The sequence below is a fragment of the Haliotis rubra genome, unplaced genomic scaffold (assembly GCF_003918875.1).
Source record: "Haliotis rubra isolate DU_JTF1 unplaced genomic scaffold, ASM391887v1 Scf1608, whole genome shotgun sequence".
NCBI classification, from domain to species: Eukaryota; Metazoa; Mollusca; class Gastropoda; order Lepetellida; family Haliotidae; genus Haliotis; species Haliotis rubra.
Genome location: NW_025765568.1, coordinates 74,628 through 99,400, shown reverse-complemented (window position 1 = coordinate 99,400; position 24,773 = coordinate 74,628). Strand labels below are relative to the sequence as shown.

At 41.5% G+C, this 24,773-nt stretch overlaps 2 protein-coding genes across 2 annotated transcripts in view; one reads left to right on the top strand and one right to left on the bottom strand.

The window, feature by feature from the left end:
- Positions 1 to 10,418: 10,418 nt before the first annotated feature.
- Positions 10,419 to 11,629, bottom strand: LOC124271508 (cell wall protein AWA1-like). Its single transcript, XM_046706657.1, has 2 exons — positions 11,621 to 11,629; positions 10,419 to 11,273 (listed from the first exon to the last, which is right to left on the bottom strand). The coding sequence occupies exons 1-2, from the start codon at positions 11,627 to 11,629 to the stop codon at positions 10,419 to 10,421; spliced, it is 864 nt and encodes a 287-aa protein (XP_046562613.1).
- The window catches only part of LOC124271509 (solute carrier family 35 member C2-like), a 56,561-nt gene continuing 43,046 nt past the window's right edge, over positions 11,259 to 24,773 (top strand). The window contains 1 exon segment of the mRNA XM_046706658.1: positions 11,259 to 11,862. Coding sequence (XP_046562614.1) covers positions 11,813 to 11,862 — 50 coding nt within the window. The 5' untranslated portion in view covers positions 11,259 to 11,812.

Here is a 24,773-nt window from a genome sequence, read left to right as displayed (position 1 = left end):
GATGTATGTAATACTTTCACTAGATGTATGTAATACTTTCACTAGATGTATGTCATACTTTCACTAGATGTATGTAATACTTTCACTAGATGTTTGTAATACTTTCACTAGATGTATGTAATACTTTCACTAGATGTTTGTAATACTTTCACTAGATGTATGTAATACTTTCACTAGATGTATGTAATACTTTCACTAGATGTATGTCATACTTTCACTAGATGTATGTAATACTTTCACTAGATGTTTGTAATACTTTCACTAGATGTATGTAATACTTTCACTAGATGTATGTAATACTTTCACTAGATGTATGTAATACTTTCACTAGATGTATGCTTGTTTAACTTTCACAAGATGTATGTAATACTTCCACCATATGTACGACATACTTTCACCCTAGTATGTCTGACACGTATATCAGATACTAAGATATAGATGCAGTCAAGAGTAAAAAGTGGGCTTCGGGTAGAAGGAATATTGTCCTTCTGGTTTGGGGGTTTGTCTGGGAGTCTCCATATGTTGTTGAGACGAAATGTTCCTTGAATGAATTCACCAGCTGGATTAATGTCCCCAACAAACGTTCTTCTGGGGCTTCGATGTACTCTAAACTGGAATCATGGTCAGTGTTACAGGTTATGTCAGATGTACTCTTGTTATGTATATCATCAAAATAACCAGAGATATGTATCCTTTATCAAGGAAAGGTGAATTAATAACTATCACAGAGATATGTATCCTTTATCAAGGAAAGGTGAATTAATAACTATCACTAATATGGAGAGGGCTTTTCTAAGTTGGATAACTTGTGCCCAATCCTTTTCTTGAATGAATAAAATATGTTTAAAACAAAAAACAAACTAATATGGGAGGAACACTGGCATTAGACATCTTTGCCCATTGTGTAACTTACATGTATTTGACAATAATATGCCCTATATATTACCATATATGGTAATATTTCCTATGTTTCAATGTCAATGGTTATGCGAGTTCAGGGGATAGTTAGATACGAATGCTGCAGTCCCCAGATGTATTCGTCCTAAAACATTTAGCAAATTACCGCAAAGATGCCAGCAATCTACCATCTTAAAACTTGTAAATATTTGTTTTCCACATTTATATGTAAACTTTTATTTCTGGTCAAGTAGGTTGCTTCTATTCTTAGTCCCCGTGTTTGGACAAAACGTGTTGTCACCTGTCAACTTAAGCACAAATAAATGAAAACTGAGGTCGAATCACACGTAACATTCAGCGTGAACGTAAAATTCAATATTTGTAATATAAAGTTTAAAGGCCTTTGGGTGAGTTTTGGCACATTGTTTTTCTGCTGCGTTTGCGCAACGGTCCTTCCGTGTAGTAAAGCGCGAGTGTTGGGGATCAGCTCGCTTGGCAAGAGCTACTACTATCAACACACACACAACACAATACCTGAGTGAATAAACGTGTGCTTGGTAGACAGCCACCACATGGTTTGTGACTGTCGTCCGTGTTATATACCTAGTCCAGCCACCACAGATAATGACATTTACTGATAACACTCACGATAAAGTTATTATTGTGAACTCAGGATTATATCATTTAGTTGGACTCAAGCAGCGATGCTATGTGTCTAATGGATGACCAGTTGCGAGTATACCACGAATGTATGTGGCACGAGCGTGATCTGACCAACCTGGAATATATACATACAATACAGATAAACGTACTGCACCTTGGGTTTGTTAGCATAAGAGATACTGGGTTATCGTTATCAGGGTGACATCAGTGGCAGGTTTAAGATAGTGGAACGTGGTCAGTTAGTCTTTAATATTTTCGGGGCGGTGGGGTAGCCTAGTGGTTAAAGCGTTCGCTCGTCAAGCCGAAGACCCGGGTTCGATTCCCCACATGGGTACAATGTGTGTAACCCATTTCTGGTGTCCCCTGCCATGGTACTGCTGGAATATTGCTAACAGCGGCATAAAATTAAACGCACTCACTCACTCACTGTAATATTTTCAGTTTCCAGTAAGATATGTTATAAAATACTGGTACAACTTTGTCCATTCTCTCTATGGTAATACATACATTAACTGAGTGTTTGCCGCCTCTGGTTGGGTCAAGTTGGTTCATCGCTCACGGCAGATATCTTCATCACTATTTGTCTGCCATTTCCTTGTCATTACATCTACTACTATGGCAGTGTGTAATCATGGCTTTCGGCCGTGGGAACCGTGCCAATTTACACTTCTCAGAGGGGTACACAAAGTCCTTGGTCAAGACTACCAGTTGTCAGACTTCCATTTTGTGTGCCGACGATTAGGTCCCTGACTTTGAGGGCGTGGGTTCCAATCCCGGATGGGGCTCAATCCAACAAAAGTGCTAGAATCTGTACTTTACTGAGAAAGTGTAATCCCAAATATAATATATGTTAAAACAGGATACTTTCTAAAGGAAATAAGACGCCCAAAACTTCATACTGTAATTTAGGACCTGTATAGATTGCTGTATTTAAAGATGTGTCTTCCTACTTTGATGATGCACCTACCAAAGTCTGACTTCTGTAGTTTGTCGGGGAGTACACACGGGAAGTAAGGCAGATACCACTTGCTTATGATGACATTATTCAGCAATATTTGCCAGAAGGGAATATCCACAAAATACAACTGAGAGTCCTTCCATACATTTTTCTATGTACATCAACGGTGGAAGAGTCATGTGATAGTCGTTAGACAAATTTTGAACTTGTCTTCCAAGAGCCACCTTTACGACGTTCATTTCCATACAACATTTACATACATCCCTTGCACTTCAGCAGCACCAACTTTCAGGTTCTGACGTGGCTAGTTGTACGTGGGATACTGGAATATATGATTTATGCTATATTGTATATGAAAACTACATCAATGAAGTTATTCCTTAGCACCAACTCTCTCCCCGCCGCTAGGCTGAAATACACAGCTGTACAAGCTCCAGTTTCGTCCATACCTTCAGCCAAGACAAACCATGAAGAACACGAGGTGAGGTGAGGTGAAATAGGGTTTTAACGTCGTACTTAAGAATATTTTGCTCATATGACGACGTGCATGCGTACGTGTGTATGTGTGGCTGCTTGTACTAGCCCAGACTGAAGCTGGTTTTATAGTGCTAGCTCACTGAGATACCATACCGCAGTTAAGCATGGATACCCCACTCAGACACATTATACTGACTCCGAGCCGACCAGTCCTTGTTGTAATCATTAATGCCGAGCGCCAGGCAGGGACCAAAAAGTACCATATTTTAATGTAGTTTGGTATGACGCAACCTTCCGCTCTCCAGGTGGACGCTCTAACCACTACACCACGGAGGCGGTCCATGACGAACATGAGTATAGCTTCACCCATACCTTCAGCCAAGCCGAAACAGGAAGAACATGAGTATAGCTTCACCCATACCTTCAGCCAAGCCAAAACATGAAGAACATGAGTATAGCTTCACCCATACCTTCAGCCAAGCCGAAACAGGAAGAACATGAGTATAGCTTCACCCATACCTTCAGCCAAGCCAAAACAGGAAGAACATGAGTATAGCTTCACCCATACCTTCAGCCAAGCCAAAACAGGAAGAACATGAGTATAGCTTCCCCATACCTTCAGCCAAGCCAAAACAGGAAGAACATGAGTATAGCTTCACCCATACCTTCAGCCAAGCCAAAACAGGAAGAACATGAGTATAGCTTCACCCATACCTTCAGCCAAGCCGAAACAGGAAGAACATGAGTATAGCTTCACCCATACCTTCAGCCAAGCCAAAACAGGAAGAACATGAGTATAGCTTCACCCATACCTTCAGCCAAGCCAAAACAGGAAGAACATGAGTATAGCTTCACCCATACCTTCAGCCAAGCCGAAACAGGAAGAACATGAGTATAGCTTCACCCATACCTTCAGCCAAGCCAAAACATGAAGAACATGAGTATAGCTTCACCCATACCTTCAGCCAAGCCAAAACAGGAAGAACATGAGTATAGCTTCACCCATACCTTCAGCCAAGCCGAAACATGAAGAACATGAGTATAGCTTCACCCATACCTTCAGCCAAGTCAAAACAGGAAGAACATGAGTATAGCTTCACCCATACCTTCAGCCAAGCCGAAACATGAAGAACACGAGATACTTACGTTAACTAAATATAATGATGGTAAATAACGGTAAAACTGTTGTGATCCTTATTGGCACAGAAGTTCTAATTAACAAAAATGTGGTTTCCTTGTCCTCGCGAGGATATCTGTAGTGTTAAGTATTTCCGGGTGTGACTGCACCCAGACCCATCAATGGATGCTCCATGGAGACTACCAGTGGCAGAGAGACGGATTCAGATGAGATCAAGGAGGCAAAGAGGTTGCACATTTTAACCAAACTAGAAACGTGGAAATTCTCACCAGGATCCTCTCTACACACTACTGAGGATCCACGGGGTCTCTGTATTGCCTGCCTCGAGACCCCGAAAACCACCATGATGTTGCTTCAGTACTGTTGACTATAGATTCAAGTCATCACTGCGTGGACACAATTCCGCGAGTATGTGTTACTGTCGGGTATTTTACGGGCGCTTCCGTACAGTCCGTTTTGTGTGGGGTGGATACATTTATATGACAAGCTGATCTTTGATGAGAACCTTCACATCTATTCTGTTTACCCCAGACTGCACTGTTTCCGTGAACCTCGGCTATACATATTTATGCGTTTTCGGGTCATTCCCATCTTATTTATACATTGAATGTTATTATCACTGCAATATCATACAATTACATACCAGCACCCCTGTATGACCATTCCATCTCTGTATCGTGTAGTGATGTACTGCTGTCTATCTGTAATATACGGACAGAACGATGTCTTGACTGTCTTGCCTCCAGTACTGACTACTAACAGAAGTACCACACGACCACCATGCAACCACCCACGACCACCCACAATCACCACACAACCACAACAAACGAAAACCCACAACCACCACACGACCATCAAACACACGACCACCCACAACCAAAATACAACCACCACATGACCACCACACAATCACCACACAACCACCACACACGACCACCCACAACCACCACACAACCACCACAGACTACCACCCACAACCACCACACAACCACTACACAATCACCACATACAACCACCACACGACCACACACGACCACCTACACAACCACCACTTACACACAACTACCACACACAACCACCCACAACTACTAATAATCACCATCAATAACCACCACATAGACTACACACAACCACCACCAATAATAACCTTAACAATCACCACACACAACCACCACACAACCACTACACAATCATCAATTAATAATAACCACCACACAACCATTCATACACGACCACCACAATAACAACCACCACACACAACCACCACACAACCACCACACAATCACCACACGACCACACACACACGACCACTCCATTAACCACCACACACCACCACCCACAACCACCACACAAACCACCATACAATCACTACACACAACCACCACATCGACTACACACACGACTACCACTCAACCACCACACACTACTACCACCACTACTTTCACACCAATACACCACACACGACCACTCTCATAATAACTCCACTACACATCAACTACTCATAATAATAACTACCATTAATCACTTCATTATCGACTACACACGACTACCCACAACCACTTACACACTACCACCCACAACTACTCACTACACAATCAATACACCATTAATAATAACTACCACACGACCACACACTGACGACTCACTCACTCAACTACCATACACATAAATCCCACAACTAATCTACACATAACTACCACACATAACCACACAACTACCCACAACAACTACCATACACAAACTACCCATACGACTACCCACAACTACTCACACACAACCACACACACTACTCACGACTAACCACTACTACATAACCACCACACGACTACTCCACAACCATAACACATTTAACCACATTATCGACTACTCCACAACTACTCACACAACTTACTACACAATGACTAACACAACCACTACATTAATAACACACATACCACCACACAACACACACAACCACATTACGACTACTCACACAACTACTCACACACAACCACACATCGACTACTCATACAACAACCACCACATAACCACACACGACTACTCCACAACCATAACAATACAACCACACATCGACTACTCCACAACCACTACTAATAACACCACATACTACTAACACGACTAACCACATTAATAACTAATACCATAATAAACTAATAATACATGACCACTCCACAACTAAACATTAACAACAACATGGCCACCATTACAATCACTAAATAACCACACACGACTACACCACATAATACAACCATATACACGACCACTAATATCGACTACTCACAATAACCACACACGACTACCCACAACCACAACACACAACCACATTAATGACTACCCACAACTACTACACATTATAACCACTACACAACTAACCACAACCACTACACAAACCACTACATACAACCACTACACATTACTAACCACACATCGACTACCCACAACTAAAACACAACAAATAATATGGCTACCACCTAATAACTCACTCACACAATAACCACACACGACCACCCACAACCACTCACACACTACCACCCACACAACAACACACAACAACCACACACTACCACAACACAACCAATTTCACTACAACCACACACGACTACCCACAACCACACGACCACCACCACAACCAGCACACGACCACCCACAACCTTCCTCACAACCACCACTTTACATCCACTACACAACCACCATACACAATCTCACACAACCACCACACAACCATCACACAACCACCACCACACAACCACCTCACACAACCACCAACTTAACTACTCCACAACCACCACACAACCACAACTTAACTACCACACAACCACCACACAACCACACAACAACTACAACCACAACTTAACTACCACACAATCTCCACACCACCCACACCACCACACATCCACTACACAACCACCATACAACCACCACACAACCACCACACACAACCACCATCACACAACCACCACACAACCACCACAACCACAACCACAACTTAACTACCCACAACCACCACACAACCACCTCACACAACAACCACAACTTAACTACCACCAACCACTACACAAACCACCTCACAACCACAACTTAACTACCCACAACCTCCTCACAACCACCATACATCCACTACACAACCACCATACAATCTCACACAACCACCTCACAACCATCACACAACCACCACACAACCACCTCACAACCACAACTTAACTACCCACAACCACTACACAACCACCTCACAACCACAACTTAACTACCCACAACCACCACACAACCACCTCACAACCACAACTTAACTACCCACAACCTCCTCACAACCACCACACAACCACTACACACCACCACACCACACACCACCACAACCACCTCACAACCAACAACCACACACACTACCACCACAACCACCTCACAACAACAACTTAACTACCACCCACAACCACCACACAACCACCACACAACCACAACCAGCTACTCCACAACACAACCACCACACAACCACCATCACAACCACAACTTAACTACACCACAACCACCACACACAACCACCTCACAACCACAACTTAACTACCCACAACCACCACACAACCACCACACAACCACCACACAACCACCACAACCACCACCTCACACCACCACACAACCACCACACAACCACCACACAACCACCACACAACCACCACACAACCACCACACAACCACCACACAACCACCACACAACCACCACACAACCACCTCACAACCACAACTTAACTACCCACAACCACTACACAACCACCTCACAACCACAACTTAACTACCCACAACCACCTCACAACCACCATACATCCACCATACAATCTCACACAACCACCACACAACCACCTCACAACCATCACACAACCACCCACAACCACCACACAACCACCACACATTTAGTACAGGAGACACCACATGAATGCAGCCTGTCAGTTACTATTGTCCCTATGCATAGAACTCCTAGGCTGACAGTGCATGCAACTCTGCAATTAAAATGATATTTTAGAGTGCTGTTTGCCGTACCAAACACATTCAGTTTCGGTAGAAACTTTATGAGGAATATAGAGTTTATTCTACACGTTCATATTTTATAGAAAACATAAAACCGAAAAATATGTGATCCCCGTGTTAGCTTTAGCCTGGAAATAGAACAGCAAATACACTTCATATCTCCCTGGTTGATCGTGTCGTCAGAGGTGTGTGCAACAATTACCTACTCGTATTGTCGTTCAACGTTGTCATGGGAGATGAAAGCACTCGCCTGGAATGAGGGTCGCTAAGTCAAAGAGTGAGGGACCGGACGACCGTAACTCCTAACAGTCAACATGCACTGGCGCCCAGTCATACAATGATTAACACAACCCCAGGCTCTATACTCACATAGGTTTACTTCGTCTCGACACAAGTCAGGATAGCCTCGTCCCGGAGTGGGAAAACTGAGCAATAGCCTGGGTCAATGTAAAGCCCGCACCACTCTGCTAGTTGAAGGTATCTTAAGGTGTTATCCGACCCTGAACTCCTGTTGATCGTTATTCAGCCCCGCCTTGTTGACTTGTCCTTTCCTCATCAACGCGATCTGTCTTTGGTGTCAACTTCAACAGATTCGACAGCATCGAAACAATCCCTAACCTAACAGGTTTCTACCAAGCTAACAATTTCACGTTGTCACAACGTTATGCTTTCGTGATTACAATGTTATTCTGTGGACTCCCATCTACGTTGTCACAACGTTGTGGCCTGACGCTGTGATACGCCATTTGTACGTCGCACAAGGTTAATGTATTTAACGTATTTTACGTTGTCCTAACGTTCTATTTAACTTTAATTGTTGGAGCGCAATACTGCAGTGGTAAAGCGTATGCCTATCACGCTAAAGGCCCGGGTTCGATCCCCGGTGGAGGCACCTAGGTTCGGGTCCCGAGGTGGGCACACTTGCGTAGTATCCTTGGACAAGATACTTAGATCCACATTGTGTCAGTTCACCAAGCTGTAAAATGGGTACCCGTAAGGATGTGCTGGCAATGTGAGTGTTAGTTCATTGCGCCTAACAGGCAGCATGGCTGTATGATCCCCAGGGAGTTGAAAAGTATTGGAAAGTACGATAGTGACCGGGGATAGTAATGTACGTAGCGCCGTGAGCAGGCAATGTGCCTGGATATGAGCGCCATATAAGCGGACTATTACAATCACTAATAGTTCTCCCAGTAGTGAACAGTACATAAGAACAAAGCAGAAATTCACTTCAATGTTTATTGGTCAATTTGCACGTTGTTTTGGTCGTGTGTTTTTTAAGCTGTAGCTGAATAGTGAAGAAAGAGTCTGAAAGTGAAAGGTTTTACAGAAACCTCTATCGTGACAAGTTATAGGAACAGATAAGGGCAGTACTCAAAATTCGCGTATCGTTCCTTCTTGTTATAAAACTGCTCGAAAAGTGTAACATATTTGGCTTTAATGGTTATAACACCAGACTCTTCGTTTGAACAGAGACTTGCTCGGGCCGTCTTCATTTTCACAAGCTGTTCCGAATGAAGTCCTGTGTGGTTGTGTTCGTGGGGGTGGGCGTTGTTATAACGTTGTGAGGATCCCCAAAGCATAACGTTTCCTTAACGTAAATTTGCAACGTTGTTATTACGTTGTGACATAATGTTATACAATGACTTAATACTAACGTGACAACGTTGTGCCATGACGTTACCAATCTACAGAGGGGCATCGCTACTCCATGATGCTTGTCTTAACACCAAGAACTACCGTAACGTTCAAGCCGGCATCACGGCAAGCGTCAGGTTAAAAGATGACTTTCTTACAATTTTCTAAGGTTTTGGGGATGCCGTTTTTACTTATAACAATACCAGGTTCTAAATTCAAATTAAACAAGTAATTTAACTCAGTCTTTGTTCATTTAAAAAAATAGTTAAAGATTAATTTGTTTCTGTTTTGAACTTATTTGTTTGTAACTAGTTTCGCGTCTGAAGTATGCCTGTAGCTCACTAACAGTTCCTTAACAAAGGATGCATCTTTCTAAGATGTAATATCACATTACAGAACTCATTAGGCCTCGAGCCTTTGTCTGGAGGTGGCGTTTCGTTTCTCTGACACTTGGCTTGAGGACTTCAATCAGTATTATCGTATCTAAAAATATATATACCTACAAGCAAACTATGAAGCTAAATAAAAACGCAAAGTGAGCATAGACCAGTTTTGAATTTCAGAGCTGAGAAAATATAGACTTGCCCAGTCATTCTAAACTGCATAGGGCCTACTTGAACCCGATATCATTTAATACCCAGCTGATCCGACCAGAGCAGATCCCGGCACAACAGATCCACACTCAGTGGACCCCAAGACAGCTGATCCTGCAGCACAAGATCGTGGCACGCTGAATTCTGGCCCAGCGGGTCCATGGGCAGGGGATCCAGACACAAGGTGTCCCGAAATAGCTGATCCTGTCACAGCGGATCCAAACACAGGGTGTCCCGAAATAGCTGATCCTGTTACAGCGGATCCTGTCACAGCGGATCCAAACACAGGGTGTCCCGAACCAGCTGATCCTGTTACAGCGGATCCAAACACAGGGTGTCCCGAAACAGCTGATCCTGTCACAGCGGATCCAAACACAGGGTTTCCAGACACAAGGTGTCCCGAAACAGCTGATCCTGTCGCAGCGGATCCAAACACAGGGTGTCCCGAACTAGCTGATCCTGTTACAGCGGATCCTGTCACAGCGGATCCAGACACAAGGTGTCCCGAAACAGCTGATCCTGTCGCAGCGGATCCAGACACAAGGTGTCCCGAAACAGCTGATCCTGTTACAGCGGATCCAAACACAGGGTGTCCCGAAACAGCTGATCCTGTTACAGCGGATCCAAACACAAGGTGTCCCGAAACAGCTGATCCTGTCACAGCGGATCCAAACACAGGGTGTCCCGAAACAGCTGATCCTGTTACAGCGGATCCAAACACAAGGTGTCCCGAAACAGCTGATCCTGTCACAGCGGATCCTGTCACAGCGGATCCAGACACAGGGTGTCCAAAACAGCTGATCCTGTTACAGCGGATCCAAACACAGGGTGTCCCGAAACAGCTGATCCTGTCACAGCGGATCCAGACACAGGGTGTCCAAAACAGCTGATCCTGTCACAGCAAATCCAGACACAGGGTGTCCCGAAACAGCTGACCCTGACACAGCGGATCCTGTCACAACGGATCCTGTCACAGGGGATCCAGGCACAGTGTGTCCCGAAACAGCGGATCCATTAACAGCGGATCCTGTCACAGCGGATATTGAAACGTGAGATAAAGTTTCTCATTCTGAAGAGGGGATCGAATATGTTTGCAGTGCCCTTGACAGTGAAACTAGTGGAAATCCATGTATGTAAGCGTTTGTTATCATGCCTGTGTGAGTGAGTCATTATTTGTTTGAAAGGTAATGAACGTCGGCAATATTTCAATCATATCGTGCCCAACATGTCTGGACTGACTAGCAACATGGCGGCTGTACATACCGGGCCCTGAAACACCACGTCCGGGACCACTGTGTTTCAGTGAATTGTTCTTGTATACGAGCTGCCCAATAGGAACCTTGTGTCAAGTCCACACCCACACCTGACAACGCGTGTTGGGAACCGCGGGCCATGTACACGTGAGGAGGTAGCAGAACACCCTGTCATAGCATGCACAATGTTATACAGCGACATGTGGCCAAGTCAAGTATGGAACACACGTGAGTATATGTGTACATTTTGGTTGTGGTTGTGGACGCTGGGCGAGTGTTTGTGACACTAGTTGTGTGACGATCCAGACATGAGCTAACTGTCGCAACGTTACCGCAAGCCTTTGTAGTTAACCCTTGACATCCCACGGATACTGATATGAAACAGAATCGAATCCCACAAGCAAATATCACAAGTTGTGTACTTCTAGTGATGTAGTTTTTACACTAATATCCTTGCCCGAGACCCAGGTGTTCCGCTCTGACGTCTGACCGAGCAGGCGCTCATGATTGCCTCCAGCAGTGAACGGGTTAACGCCATTCGCTGTCTGCTAAAAATATCGGCTTACACCTGGCGGGAGTTGTTGATTCGACTGTCATTGACTGGAGTTTTGTCAGCCATTATATACCTACTGTATTTAAGTAGACACGAAGGTCAAGGTCGCTTTGACAAGTGGCCAGCATTGTAAATTGTTATTAAGTAGGCAGTGTCGGTGGAAGTTGTCCTCTAGTTAGTCCCTGGGTAGTCCACCGCAAGTGTCAGAAATCAAATTGTGTTTCATCAGTGGTCTCCCCAGCCGCACTGCCTCAGGATACGGCGCGGGCAGTGTCTGGGATCTGGGAACTCACGCACGCACGCACGCACGCACAGACACACACGTTTACGCACATCCAGACACGCATAAAAGATTTTTTATCACTTCTGACAAAGAAAGAGATATCTGTAATTAAGAAATACAGTTCGCTCTACCACCATGTATAGTGTAATAAAACTCACTTTTGCCCTGAACTATTATGACGTTAAAGCACATAATAGTTCAGGGCAAAAGTGAGTTTTATTACACTATACATGGTGGTAGAGCGAACTGTATTTCTTTTCTAAGATGCCAAATTTAATACTTTCTAAGGATAACTACGATAAATTTAAGGCAGAAAACAAATGACGGTAAATTAAGAATCCTCGCACAGGGCTAACTGGCGCGCTGTTCTATTGGTGTGTCTGCCCCCCTACGTTACGACGAACGTTACTAGAAAAACAAATGATAAACAGTTTGATGACGGTTTACGTTCGGGTTAAATATCTTCTCTAAATTATTTTTATTACTCTCGTGATTAACGTAAACCATGTGAACGTCGCATTTCTACTACCAACGTATGTTTAGATCAGTACATCCAGACGAAGCTGTGTAGTCAAGCGGCATTCCACGATTGCATTGTGGGAATGTAAACATTGCGAACGTTACCGTGTCGCTGAAAACTTGTGAGTCGAATTGAGACATTTAAAATGTCAGAAAACATAAACGTAATGTTTCCACCAGTGATGTTAGGTGAGTGAAGCAACTGCAAACCAAGAAACGGGATGCAACGCAGTAGTTTACTGTAGGAGGCTGTACGAGGCGATGACAACTGCCATGCATCGTGACGTTGCTTACATTGTAAAATGGTTCGATTACGAGGGGGCACACTAGAATGGCGCAGTGACGGGATAACGTCATTCAATTGTTACGTCATCAAAAAACTATACCTTTATTGTATGATAATGTTTGTTTTTTTCGATTGTTCTAAGCGCTAGGCATCTTAGAACGTGTCATAGTAAAATAAATAAGCCACATTTAACAAATAACTTTATACTCGATTCAAGACAGATACCATGAAACGTCACTACAACGCGACGTATGGTATAGACACGTTACAGTCACGTGATGCGTGGTAAACACAAGTCACTGTAACGAGACGCATGGTATAGAAACGTCACTGTAACGAGATGCATGGTATAGACACGTCACTGTAACGTGATGCATGGTATAGAAACGTCACTGTAACGAGATGCAAGGTATAGAAACGTCACTGTAACGTGGTGCGTGGTATAGAAACGTCACTGTAACGTGATGCGTGGTATAGAAACATCACTGTAACGAGATGCATGGTTCAGAAACGTCACTGTAACGTGATGTATGGTATAGAAACGTCACTGTAACGTGATGCGTTGCATAGAAACATCACTATAACGTGGTGCCAGGTATAGAAACGTCACTGTAACGAGATGCATGGTATAGAAACGTCACTGTAACGTGATGCATGGTATAGAAACGTCACTGTAACGTGATGCGTGGTATAGAAACGTCACTGTAACGTGATGCGTGGTATAGAAACGTCACTGTAACGAGATGCATGGTATAGAAACGTCACTGTAACGAGATGCATGGTATAGAAACGTCACTGTAACGTGATGCGTGGTATAGAAACGTCATAGAAACGTCACTGTAACGAGATGCATGGTATAGAAACATCACTGTAACGTGATGCATGGTATAGAAACGTCACTGTAACGTGATGCATGGTATAGAAACGTCACTGTAACGTGATGCGTGGTATAGAAACGTCACTGTAACGTGGTGCGTGGTATAGAAACGTCACTGTAACGTGATGCATGGTATAGAAACGTCACTGTAACGTGATGCATGGTATAGAAACGTCACTGTAACGTGATGCGTGGCATAGAAACGTCACTGTAACGTGATGCGTGGTATAGAAACGTCACTGTAACGTGGTGCGTGGTATAGAAACGTCACTGTAACGAGATGCGTGGTATAGAAACGTCACTGTAACGAGATGCGTGGTATAGAAACGTCACTGTAACGAGATGCATGGTATAGAAACGTCACTGTAACGAGATGCATGGTATAGAAACGTCACTGTAACGTGATGCATGGTATAGAAACGTCACTGTAACGTGATGCATGGTATAGAAACGTCACTGTAACGTGATGCATGGTATAGAAACGTCACTGTAACGTGATGCATGGTATCGAAACGTCACTGTAACGTGATGCATGGTATAGAAACGTCACTGTAACGTGATGCATGGTATAGAAACGTCACTGTAACGTGATGCATGGTATAGAAACGTCACTGTAACGTGATGCATGGTATAGAAACGTCACTGCGTAACGTGTAATGCGTGGTATAGAAACGTCACTGTAACGTGATGCATGGTATAGAAACGTCACTGTAACGTGATGCATGGTATAGAAACGTCACTGTAACGAGATGCATGGTATAGAAACGTCACTGTAACGAGATGCATGGTATAGAAACGTCACTGTAACGTGATGCATGGTATAGAAACGTCACTGTAACGTGATGCATGGTATAGAAACGTCACTGTAACGTGATGCATGCATGGTACTGAAACGTGCATGGTCACTGTAACGTGATGCATGGTATAGAAACGTCACTGTAACGTGATGCATGGTATAGAAACGTCACTGTAACGTGATGCATGGTATAGAAACGTCACTGTAACGTGATGCATGGTATAGAAACGTCACTGTAACGTGATGCGTGGTATAGAAACGTCACTGTAACGAGATGCATGGTATAGAAACGTCACTGTAACGAGATGCATGGTATAGAAACGTCACTGTAACGTGATGCGTGATGCGTGGTATCGAAACGTCACTGTCACGTGATGCATGGTATAGACAAGTCACTGTAACGTGATGCATGGTATCGAAACGTCACTGTAACGTGATGCATGGTATAGAAACGTCACTGTAACGTGATGCATGGTATAGAAACGTCACTGTCACGTGATGCATGGTATAGAAACGTCACTGTAACGTGGTGCGTGGTATAGAAACGTCACTGTAACGTGATGCATGGTATAGAAACGTCACTGTAACAGTGCGTGATCACTGTAACGTGATGCGGTATAGAAACGCGTGGTAACACAAACGTCATAGAAACGTCACTGTAACGAGACGCATGGTATAGAAACGTCACTGTAACGATGCATGGTATAGCGTCATGGTATAGAAACGTCACTGTAACGTGATGCGTGGTATAGAAACGTCACTGTAACGAGATGCATGGTATAGACAAGTCACTGTAACCTGATGCATGGTATCGAAACGTCACTGTCACGTGATGCATGGTATAGAAACGTCACTGTAACGTGATGCATGGTATCGAAACGTCACTGTCACGTGATGCATGGTATAGACAAGTCACTGTAACGTGATGCATGGTATCGAAACGTCACTGTCACGTGATGCATGGTATAGAAACGTCACTGTCACGTGATGCATGGTATCGAAACGTCACTGTCACGTGATGCATGGTATAGAAACGTCACTGTAACGTGGTGCGTGGTATAGAAACGTCACTGTAACGTGATGCATGGTATAGAAACGTCACAGTCACGTGATGCGTGGTAAACACAAGTCACTGTAACGAGACGCATGGTATAGAAACGTCACTGTAACGAGATGCATGGTATACACAAGTCACTGTAACGTGGTGCGTGGTATAGAAACGTCACTGTAACGAGATGCATGGTATAGAAACGTCACTGTAACGTGATGCATGGTATAGAAACGTCACTGTAACGTGATGCATGGTATAGAAACGTCACTGTAACGTGGTGCGTGGTATAGAAACGTCACTGTAACGTGATGCATGGTATAGAAACGTCACTGTAACGTGATGCATGGTATAGAAACGTCACTGTAACGTGATGCATGGTATAGAAACGTCACTGTAACGTGATGCGTGGTATAGAAACGTCACTGTAACGTGATGCGTGGTATAGAAACGTCACTGTAACGTGATGCGTGGTATAGAAACGTCACTGTAACGAGATGCGTGGTATAGAAACGTCACTGTAACGAGATGCATGGTATAGAAACGTCACTGTAACGTGATGCATGGTATCGAAACGTCACTGTCACGTGATGCATGGTATGCATGAAAGTCACTGTCACGTGATGCATGGTATAGAAACGTCACTGTAACGTGATGCATGGTATAGAAACGTCACTGTAACGTGATGCATGGTGCATGGTATGATGAAACGTCACTGTCACGTGATGCATGGTATAGAAACGTCACTGTAACGTGATGCATGGTATAGAAACGTCACTGTAACGTGATGCATGGTAAACGTACTGTAACGACGGTATACACACTATAGAAACGTCACTGTCACGTGATGCGTGGTATAGAAACGTCACTGTCACTGTAACGTCACTGACGCATGGTATAGAAACGTCACTGTAACGAGATGCATGGTATAGAAACGTCACTGTAACGTCACTGATGCATGGTATAGACAAGTCACTGTAACGTGATGCATGGTATCGAAACGTCACTGTCACGTGATGCATGGTATAGACAAGTCACTGTAACGTGATGCATGGTATCGAAACGTCACTGTCACGTGATGCATGGTATAGAAACGTCACTGTAACGTGATGCGTGGTATAGAAACGTCACTGTCACGTAACGTGATGCGTGGTATAGAAACGTCACTGTAACGTGATGCATGGTATAGAAACGTCACAGTCACTGATGCGTGGTAAACACAAGTCACTGTAACGAGACGCATGGTATAGAAACGTCACTGTAACGAGATGCATGGTATAGAAACGTCACTGTAACGTGGTGCGTGGTATAGAAACGTCACTGTAACGAGATGCATGGTATAGACAAGTCACTGTAACCTGATGCATGGTATCGAAACGTCACTGTCACGTGATGCATGGTATAGAAACGTCACTGTAACGTGATGCATGGTATCGAAACGTCACTGTCACGTGATGCATGGTATAGACAAGTCACTGTAACGTGATGCATGGTATCGAAACGTCACTGTCACGTGATGCATGGTATAGAAACGTCACTGTCACGTGATGCATGGTATCACTGTAACGTCACATGGTATAGAAACACTGTGACGTGATGCATGGTATAGAAACGTCACTGTAACGTGGTGCGTGGTATAGAAACGTCACTGTAACGTGATGCATGGTATAGAAACGTCACTGTCACGTGATGCGTGGTAAACACAAGTCACTGTAACGAGACGCATGGTATAGAAACGTCACTGTAACGAGATGCATGGTATACACAAGTCACTGTAACGTGGTGCGTGGTATAGAAACGTCACTGTCACGAGATGCATGGTATAGAAACGTCACTGTATCGTGATGCATGGTATCGAAACGTCACTGTAACGAGATGCATGGTATAGAAACGTCACAGTCACGTGATGCGTGGTAAACACAAGTCACTGTAACGAGACGCATGGTATAGAAACGTCACTGTAACGAGATGCATGGTATAGAAACGTCACTGTAACGTGGTGCGTGGTATAGAAACGTCACTGTAACGAGATGCATGGTATAGACAAGTCACTGTAACCTGATGCATGGTATAGAAACGTCACTGTCACGTGATGCATGGTATCGAAACGTCACTGTAACGTGATGCATGGTATCGAAACGTCACTGTCACGTGATGCATGGTATAGACACGTCACAGTCACGTGATGCGTGGTAAACACAAGTCACTGTAACGAGACGCATGGTATAGAAACGTCACTGTAACGAGACGCATGGTATAGAAACGTCACTGTAACGAGATGCATGGTATAGAAACGTCACTGTGACGAGATGCATGGTATAGAAACGTCTCTGTAACGTGATGCATGGCATAGAAACATCACTGTAACGTGGTGCCAGGTATAGAAACGTCACTGTAACGAGATGCATGGTATAGAAACGTCTCTGTAACGTGATGCATGGTATAGAAACGTCACTGTAACGAGATGCATGGTATAGACAAGTCACTGTAACGAGATGCATGGTATAGAAACGTCACTATAACGTGGTGCGTGATATAGAAACGTCACTGTAACGAGATGCATGGTATAGACAAGTCACTGTAACGTGGTGCGTGGTATCGAAACGTCACTGTAACGTGGTGCGTGGTATAGACAAAAACTGATAATAACAAACTGCCAATTGTACTCCAATAACGTTTCGATGTCTTGCTGCGCTCTCACGGAGTTTTCTCCTGGTGATAGACTTCAGTCTTAATTTGTACTTGAAATCATTTTACATGGTGCCTATCCTGCACATACATGTAAACGACTATCTGGGTACAATCGGTGGGGGTATACGTGACTCTGCCCCGACCCTCCCTTCACCCCTTTTGGTTCACTCTCACTTAGCCAGAGTCTACCCAAAAAGGTACAGTTAAGACAACATTGCACTATGGCTAGGTGAGAGATGTAATGGCCAAAATGGGATTATTATTCTATTTTCATTTAGTTGTATCTTTATTAGGTGTTCAAGTTCATTAGCAAGTTAATTTTTCCAGTAAAGTAATGTTTTACATTATTTTTCTAAATGTAAGTTCATATAAGAATATTTATTCATTCTTCATCTTAAGTTATTAATATTTTTCTATTTTATTTTAAGCTTGAATAGGTTTGTGCATCTGTACCTTAAAAGTTACTAGTTAAAGGGAGATAATTTCCTATTATTTCATTAATTTTAAGTATTCCATTATTAAGGGAGGTAATTCAGGGTGGATTGTATTTTAGCCCTTGATCTTAGTTCTGGGAACCCTGGTTATTTCTCATATCACTTATGACAGAGCACATGGAAGGGTGCACATGGCAGGGTCCTCATGGCAGGGTGCACATGGCAGGGTCCTCATGGAAGTTTGTCAAGCAGAAGTGGAAGTTTGTTCAGTTAAAGTTATCTTTATGGGAATACAGTAATGGTGATCTATTTCTATTTATTTTGTAATTTATTATTTTATGTATAATAATTTGCTAGGATATTTTTAGGTATGTATATTAAACTGTTTCTCTGTTTGCATTTCTTGTAAGTAACTTTTGATATTACACAGAAATAGGGTTTTATGTTATAAGTATTAAGCTCGAGTAGCAAGTGTATATTGTCAATCTATTTATCATAAATAATTATACTATTTTACTCTTTTGTCAGTCACTTTTTAAGATAGTTATTTTATTGTTTTGCAGTTAATCTGCTAGTTCTGACTAAAAAAGAAAAGAAGAAGTCAACATTAAGTTTAAGTGAAGTTTGTTGGTCCTACAAGAGATGTGAGCCAAGTAATTAGCATTAGCCACTGACTCGCTAGCCTTTGTTCAAGGGCTATATAGTCTGTATCTACAATGCGACACAATCTCTGCGTGTGTGCGTGCGTGTGTGTGTGTGTAATAAATACCAGCGCCTTGAGCATGTACTAGTTGCGTGGATACGTGCGCTATATAAATATCCCATAATAAAAAAAATAATAATATTAAAGCGAAAGAAACATTTGTGATAAAATAATATTTATTAACATGTTAACATTTTCAGCCACCATTTCTTCATAATTTTCTTAATGCAATACACCTTTTGCACCATGCATGTATTTATTTACATTTTGTGAAAGTCACTTTATAAAAAAAACATTGTGTCAAGTTGTATACAATACCTGTCTTGATTCTTTAAACGTTGGACCTTCTCTTAAAACAACTGGATTAAAACCTTTTACAATTATATAACTTCAAGTGTCAATGGATTTGCATCTGATTTCTTTTTTGCAAATAACAAGAGGATGTAGACAGGGTGATCCTCTGTCACCTTACATCTTTCTTATTTGTGCTGAAATACTTGCCCACATGTTACGAACAAACAAATATAGAAGGTATTAGAATGTTTGATCTTGAGTACCTCCTTACCCAGTTTGCTGACGATACTACTATTATTCTTGATGGCACTGAAAATGCTTCAATGCAACCATTGATACCCTAAATATATACGCGTCCTTCTCTGGCCTCAAAATGGACATTGAAAAAAGAGTGACATGGATTGGATCAAAGCAATTTGCTTCCACGATATATACTCAAAGGCAAAATTTAATGTGATCATCACATTTGTTTAGATACATTAGAAAACATTTATGACGCGTTTTGACATTCTTTATAATACACTTAATCCGTAGCCCAAACAGACGTCGTCATATGAGCGAAATATTCTCAAGCACGACGTCAAACCCAATTTTACCTCACCTCATAACCCAAACAGGGACCTGTTGGTAGGTTTGGTTTAGCATGAGTTTCTAGTGCTTTCAAGAAGTCGGTGGAAAAAAGGCATAAAACGTCCCTTTCAGAAAGTATGGCTCTAAACCTCGAATCATTGTTCAGACGTCGACGGGTCCGAACAACACAAATTCGGAAGAATATTCTTGCATTTCTCTATGCCACGGCTAACTGAAAATGAAAGGTGGTGAGCCGTATGAATGCTTGAAACAGGAACACCCCAGCGCAACGTTGCACAGTAGATTAACGTGCACAGGAACACCATATGCCGCTTGCGGAGACGTTATCAACAGACCGTCACCGAAGTGTCCGTCCACCTGTAACCACGCCACGTAACGAACGTTGGATTCGAACCACCCATCTGCGCCAAAGATTCCAACCAGCCACACTAACAGCCCGAACAGTTCCTGGTGTCAACAGGATATCGCCAAGGACCATTCGCCGACAAATTTTGACATTACGTCACAGACGTCTACGACTGCAATGATGCAGACAGCATCTGCGGCGGGGAGCGCGTGAGTAGAGACATGTTCTCTTCAATGACGAGTCCTGATTCCTCTTGCACCGCCATGACGGCTGAACCCAGATCTGTTCCCTATCGAACACGTCTGGGACGGAATGTTGAGGAGATTGAGACGTTGGCCAAATCCCCCAGGACCTCAGCCAGGTGCTTCCACAGATATGGAATGCCATTCCACAAGACTTTTTGCGACGTTTGATTGACTCTACTCTATGAGGCGCAGGTGTCAAACATGCACCAATGCTCATGGCGGACATACACGTTATTGACTGTGAATTTCATTTTGTCCGTTCTCTCACTGTGACCTCATTAGCATGTGTCCGCTAGAAATGTTTAAGATGTGCCATTTGCAATCATTTTGTGGAATGATTTTCTTGCAATATTGAAAAAAGTCCCATCATAAACATATCAGTTGTTTACTCACATATCTAACTTCAAGTCAATCACACAAACGTTTGCATTTGAGTATATTTATGACTATAGTATATTGAGTATATTATGACTATAGTATATTGAGTATATTATGACTATAGTATATTGAGTATATTATGACTATAGTATATTGAGTATATTATGACTATAGTATATTGAGTATATTATGACTATAGTATATTATGACTATAGTATATTGAGTATATTATGACTATAGTATATTGAGTATATTATGACTATAGTATATTGAGTATATTATGACTATAGTATATTGAGTATATTATGACTATAGTATATTGACTATAGTATATTGAGTATATTATGACTATAGTATATTGAGTATATTATGACTATAGTATATTGAGTATATTATGACTATAGTATATTGAGTATATTATGACTATAGTATATTGAGTATATTATGACTATAGTATATTGAGTATATTATGACTATAGTATATTATGACTATAGTATATTGAGTATATTATGACTATATATTGTATATTATGACTATAGTATATTGAGTATATTATGACTATAGTATATTGAGTATATTATGACTATAGTATATTGAGTATATTATGACTATAGTATATTGAGTATATTATATTGAGTATATTATGACTATAGTATATTGAGTATATTATGACTATAGTATATTGAGTATATTATGACTATAGTATATTGAGTATATTATGACTATAGTATATTATGACTATAGTATATTGAGTATATTATGACTATAGTATATTGAGTATATTATGACTATAGTATATTGAGTATATTATGACTATAGTATATTGAGTATATTATGACTATAGTATATTGAGTATATTATGACTATAGTATATTGAGTATATTATGACTATAGTATATTGAGTATATTATGACTATAGTATATTGAGTATATTATGACTATAGTATATTATGACTATAGTATATTGAGTATATTATGACTATAGTATATTGAGTATATTATGACTATAGTATATTGAGTATATTATGACTATAGTATATTGAGTATATTATGACTATAGTATATTGAGTATATTATGACTATAGTATATTGAGTATATTATGACTATAGTATATTGAGTATATTATGACTATAGTATATTGAGTATATTATGACTATAGTATATTGAGTATATTATGACTCGTTAGACATGGATTGGACTCAGCGTCCATTCAAACTTCTTGGTACACAGCTTCAGCATGTGGCAGAAATGGTGGATCGAAACTACAAAGATAAGCTTAAAACATAGATAATCAAATGACTGTATGGTGGCGTATGGACCTCACACCTATTGGTATTATAGCAGTTCTGAAAAGCCTTCATTTGCCAACAATAAATCATCTCTTTACGCCAATTCCCAACCCAAAGGCAGCTACGTATAATAAGTTACAGCAAGAATGCTTCTCGCGATGGAGAGGTAAACCAGATAAAGTAAAACCGGATTGTTGAAGACTATAAACATGGTGGCCTAACAGTCCCCTTGATACTAGAAACTATGCCAGAAAATGTCATGGATACGAAGACTACATATGAGGAATACTGAGTTGAACAATCTTCTAGATGCTCTTACCAGATAGTGTTTTAGATCCTGTAGAAATGGGATCAACATATTGGAGAAACTTTATTATACCAAATATTAACACTGTTTTCTGGAAAGATGTTTTCAACGCATGGACCATCTTACAAAGCAAGAGAGTGAGTGAGTTTAGTTTTACGCCGCATTTAGCAATATTCCAGCAATATCAAGGCGGGGAACACCAGAAATGGGCTTCACACATTGTACCTATGTGGGGAATCGAACCCGGGTCTTCGGCGTGACGAGCCAAAGCTTTAACCACAAGGCTACCCCACCGCCCCACAAAGCATAAGAACTGTTAATGTCTCAAATGCATGAATACATTTAGACAAATGACAATATTTTGATTGACAAAAAAACCCTGTTATGCTCAAACGCTGTGTGAGAGAAAATGTAAAATACGTTAAAGACCTTTTGAAACATGATGGTTCATTTCTCAGTTTCTCAAATGTTTTAGAAATACATGCATATCAACTGAAAACTAACTTCTTGGAATATACGGGCTTCATTCACTGCATAAAATAATTCATTAAAAACAATTGCTTAACAATTGACAAGCAATTCAATATGCCTCTCCTGCCTGATAAGCTGAAAATATTATTCCGGGCTACCAAAGGATGTAAAGAATTCTACATGAGCCTAATGAAACAAAATGTGTTAGCAAATCAAATCAGTAGTGAAATAAAATGAGAAATTGATATTGGGTCAAATATAAGTGAAGACGTGTGGAAATATATAATCGTTTCGAAGTACAGTTAGTTTTAAATTAAGATGGTTTCAATATCGCACAATTCATAGAATACTTACAACAAACAGAAGTGATTTTATCTACAAACTGCAAGATTCTCTTTTATGTGCATTTTGTAAGGTACAAATGAAACTATATATAACATCTTTTATTTGACTGTGTACATGTGAAAAGCTAGACTAAGGCTTAGTCTCTGAATATATATAATTTTCAAAGTAACAAACAAGCCCATTTAAATTGAAAAGGAGACCAGAGATCCTGAACCTGGGGAAGTCTAGACTTGCTTCGTTTATGGCTTTAGCACTACAGGGAAGGCTAGGCTGTAGGGAAAATAATGTGGTTCAGGGACTGTGAGACAGACTAGTAATAAGCTTGTGGCAACACTTGTTGGAATGGATCAAACATATAACTGGAATCAGTTTAGAACCAAATGTAACACATATCATATTTGGTTACAAAGAAAAAAAAACCGATGTACTAAACTTGATTTTTATTGTTGCCAATATAACATATATATACTGAACTGCAAAAGAAACGCAAGTATCGAAAAAACGAAACCTCATAAAAGTAAGCGTTCATGTTGATGGAACGTTCATGGTAAAGTGACGCAGGCCAGACCTGCGTTTCTTTTGCTGTTCAGTATATATGCGAATGCCAGAAAAAAAGCTGCACATAAATGGCCTTAAGTTAGTTTTAAAATACTCCTATAACGTCAGAAAGCATCTTCTCTA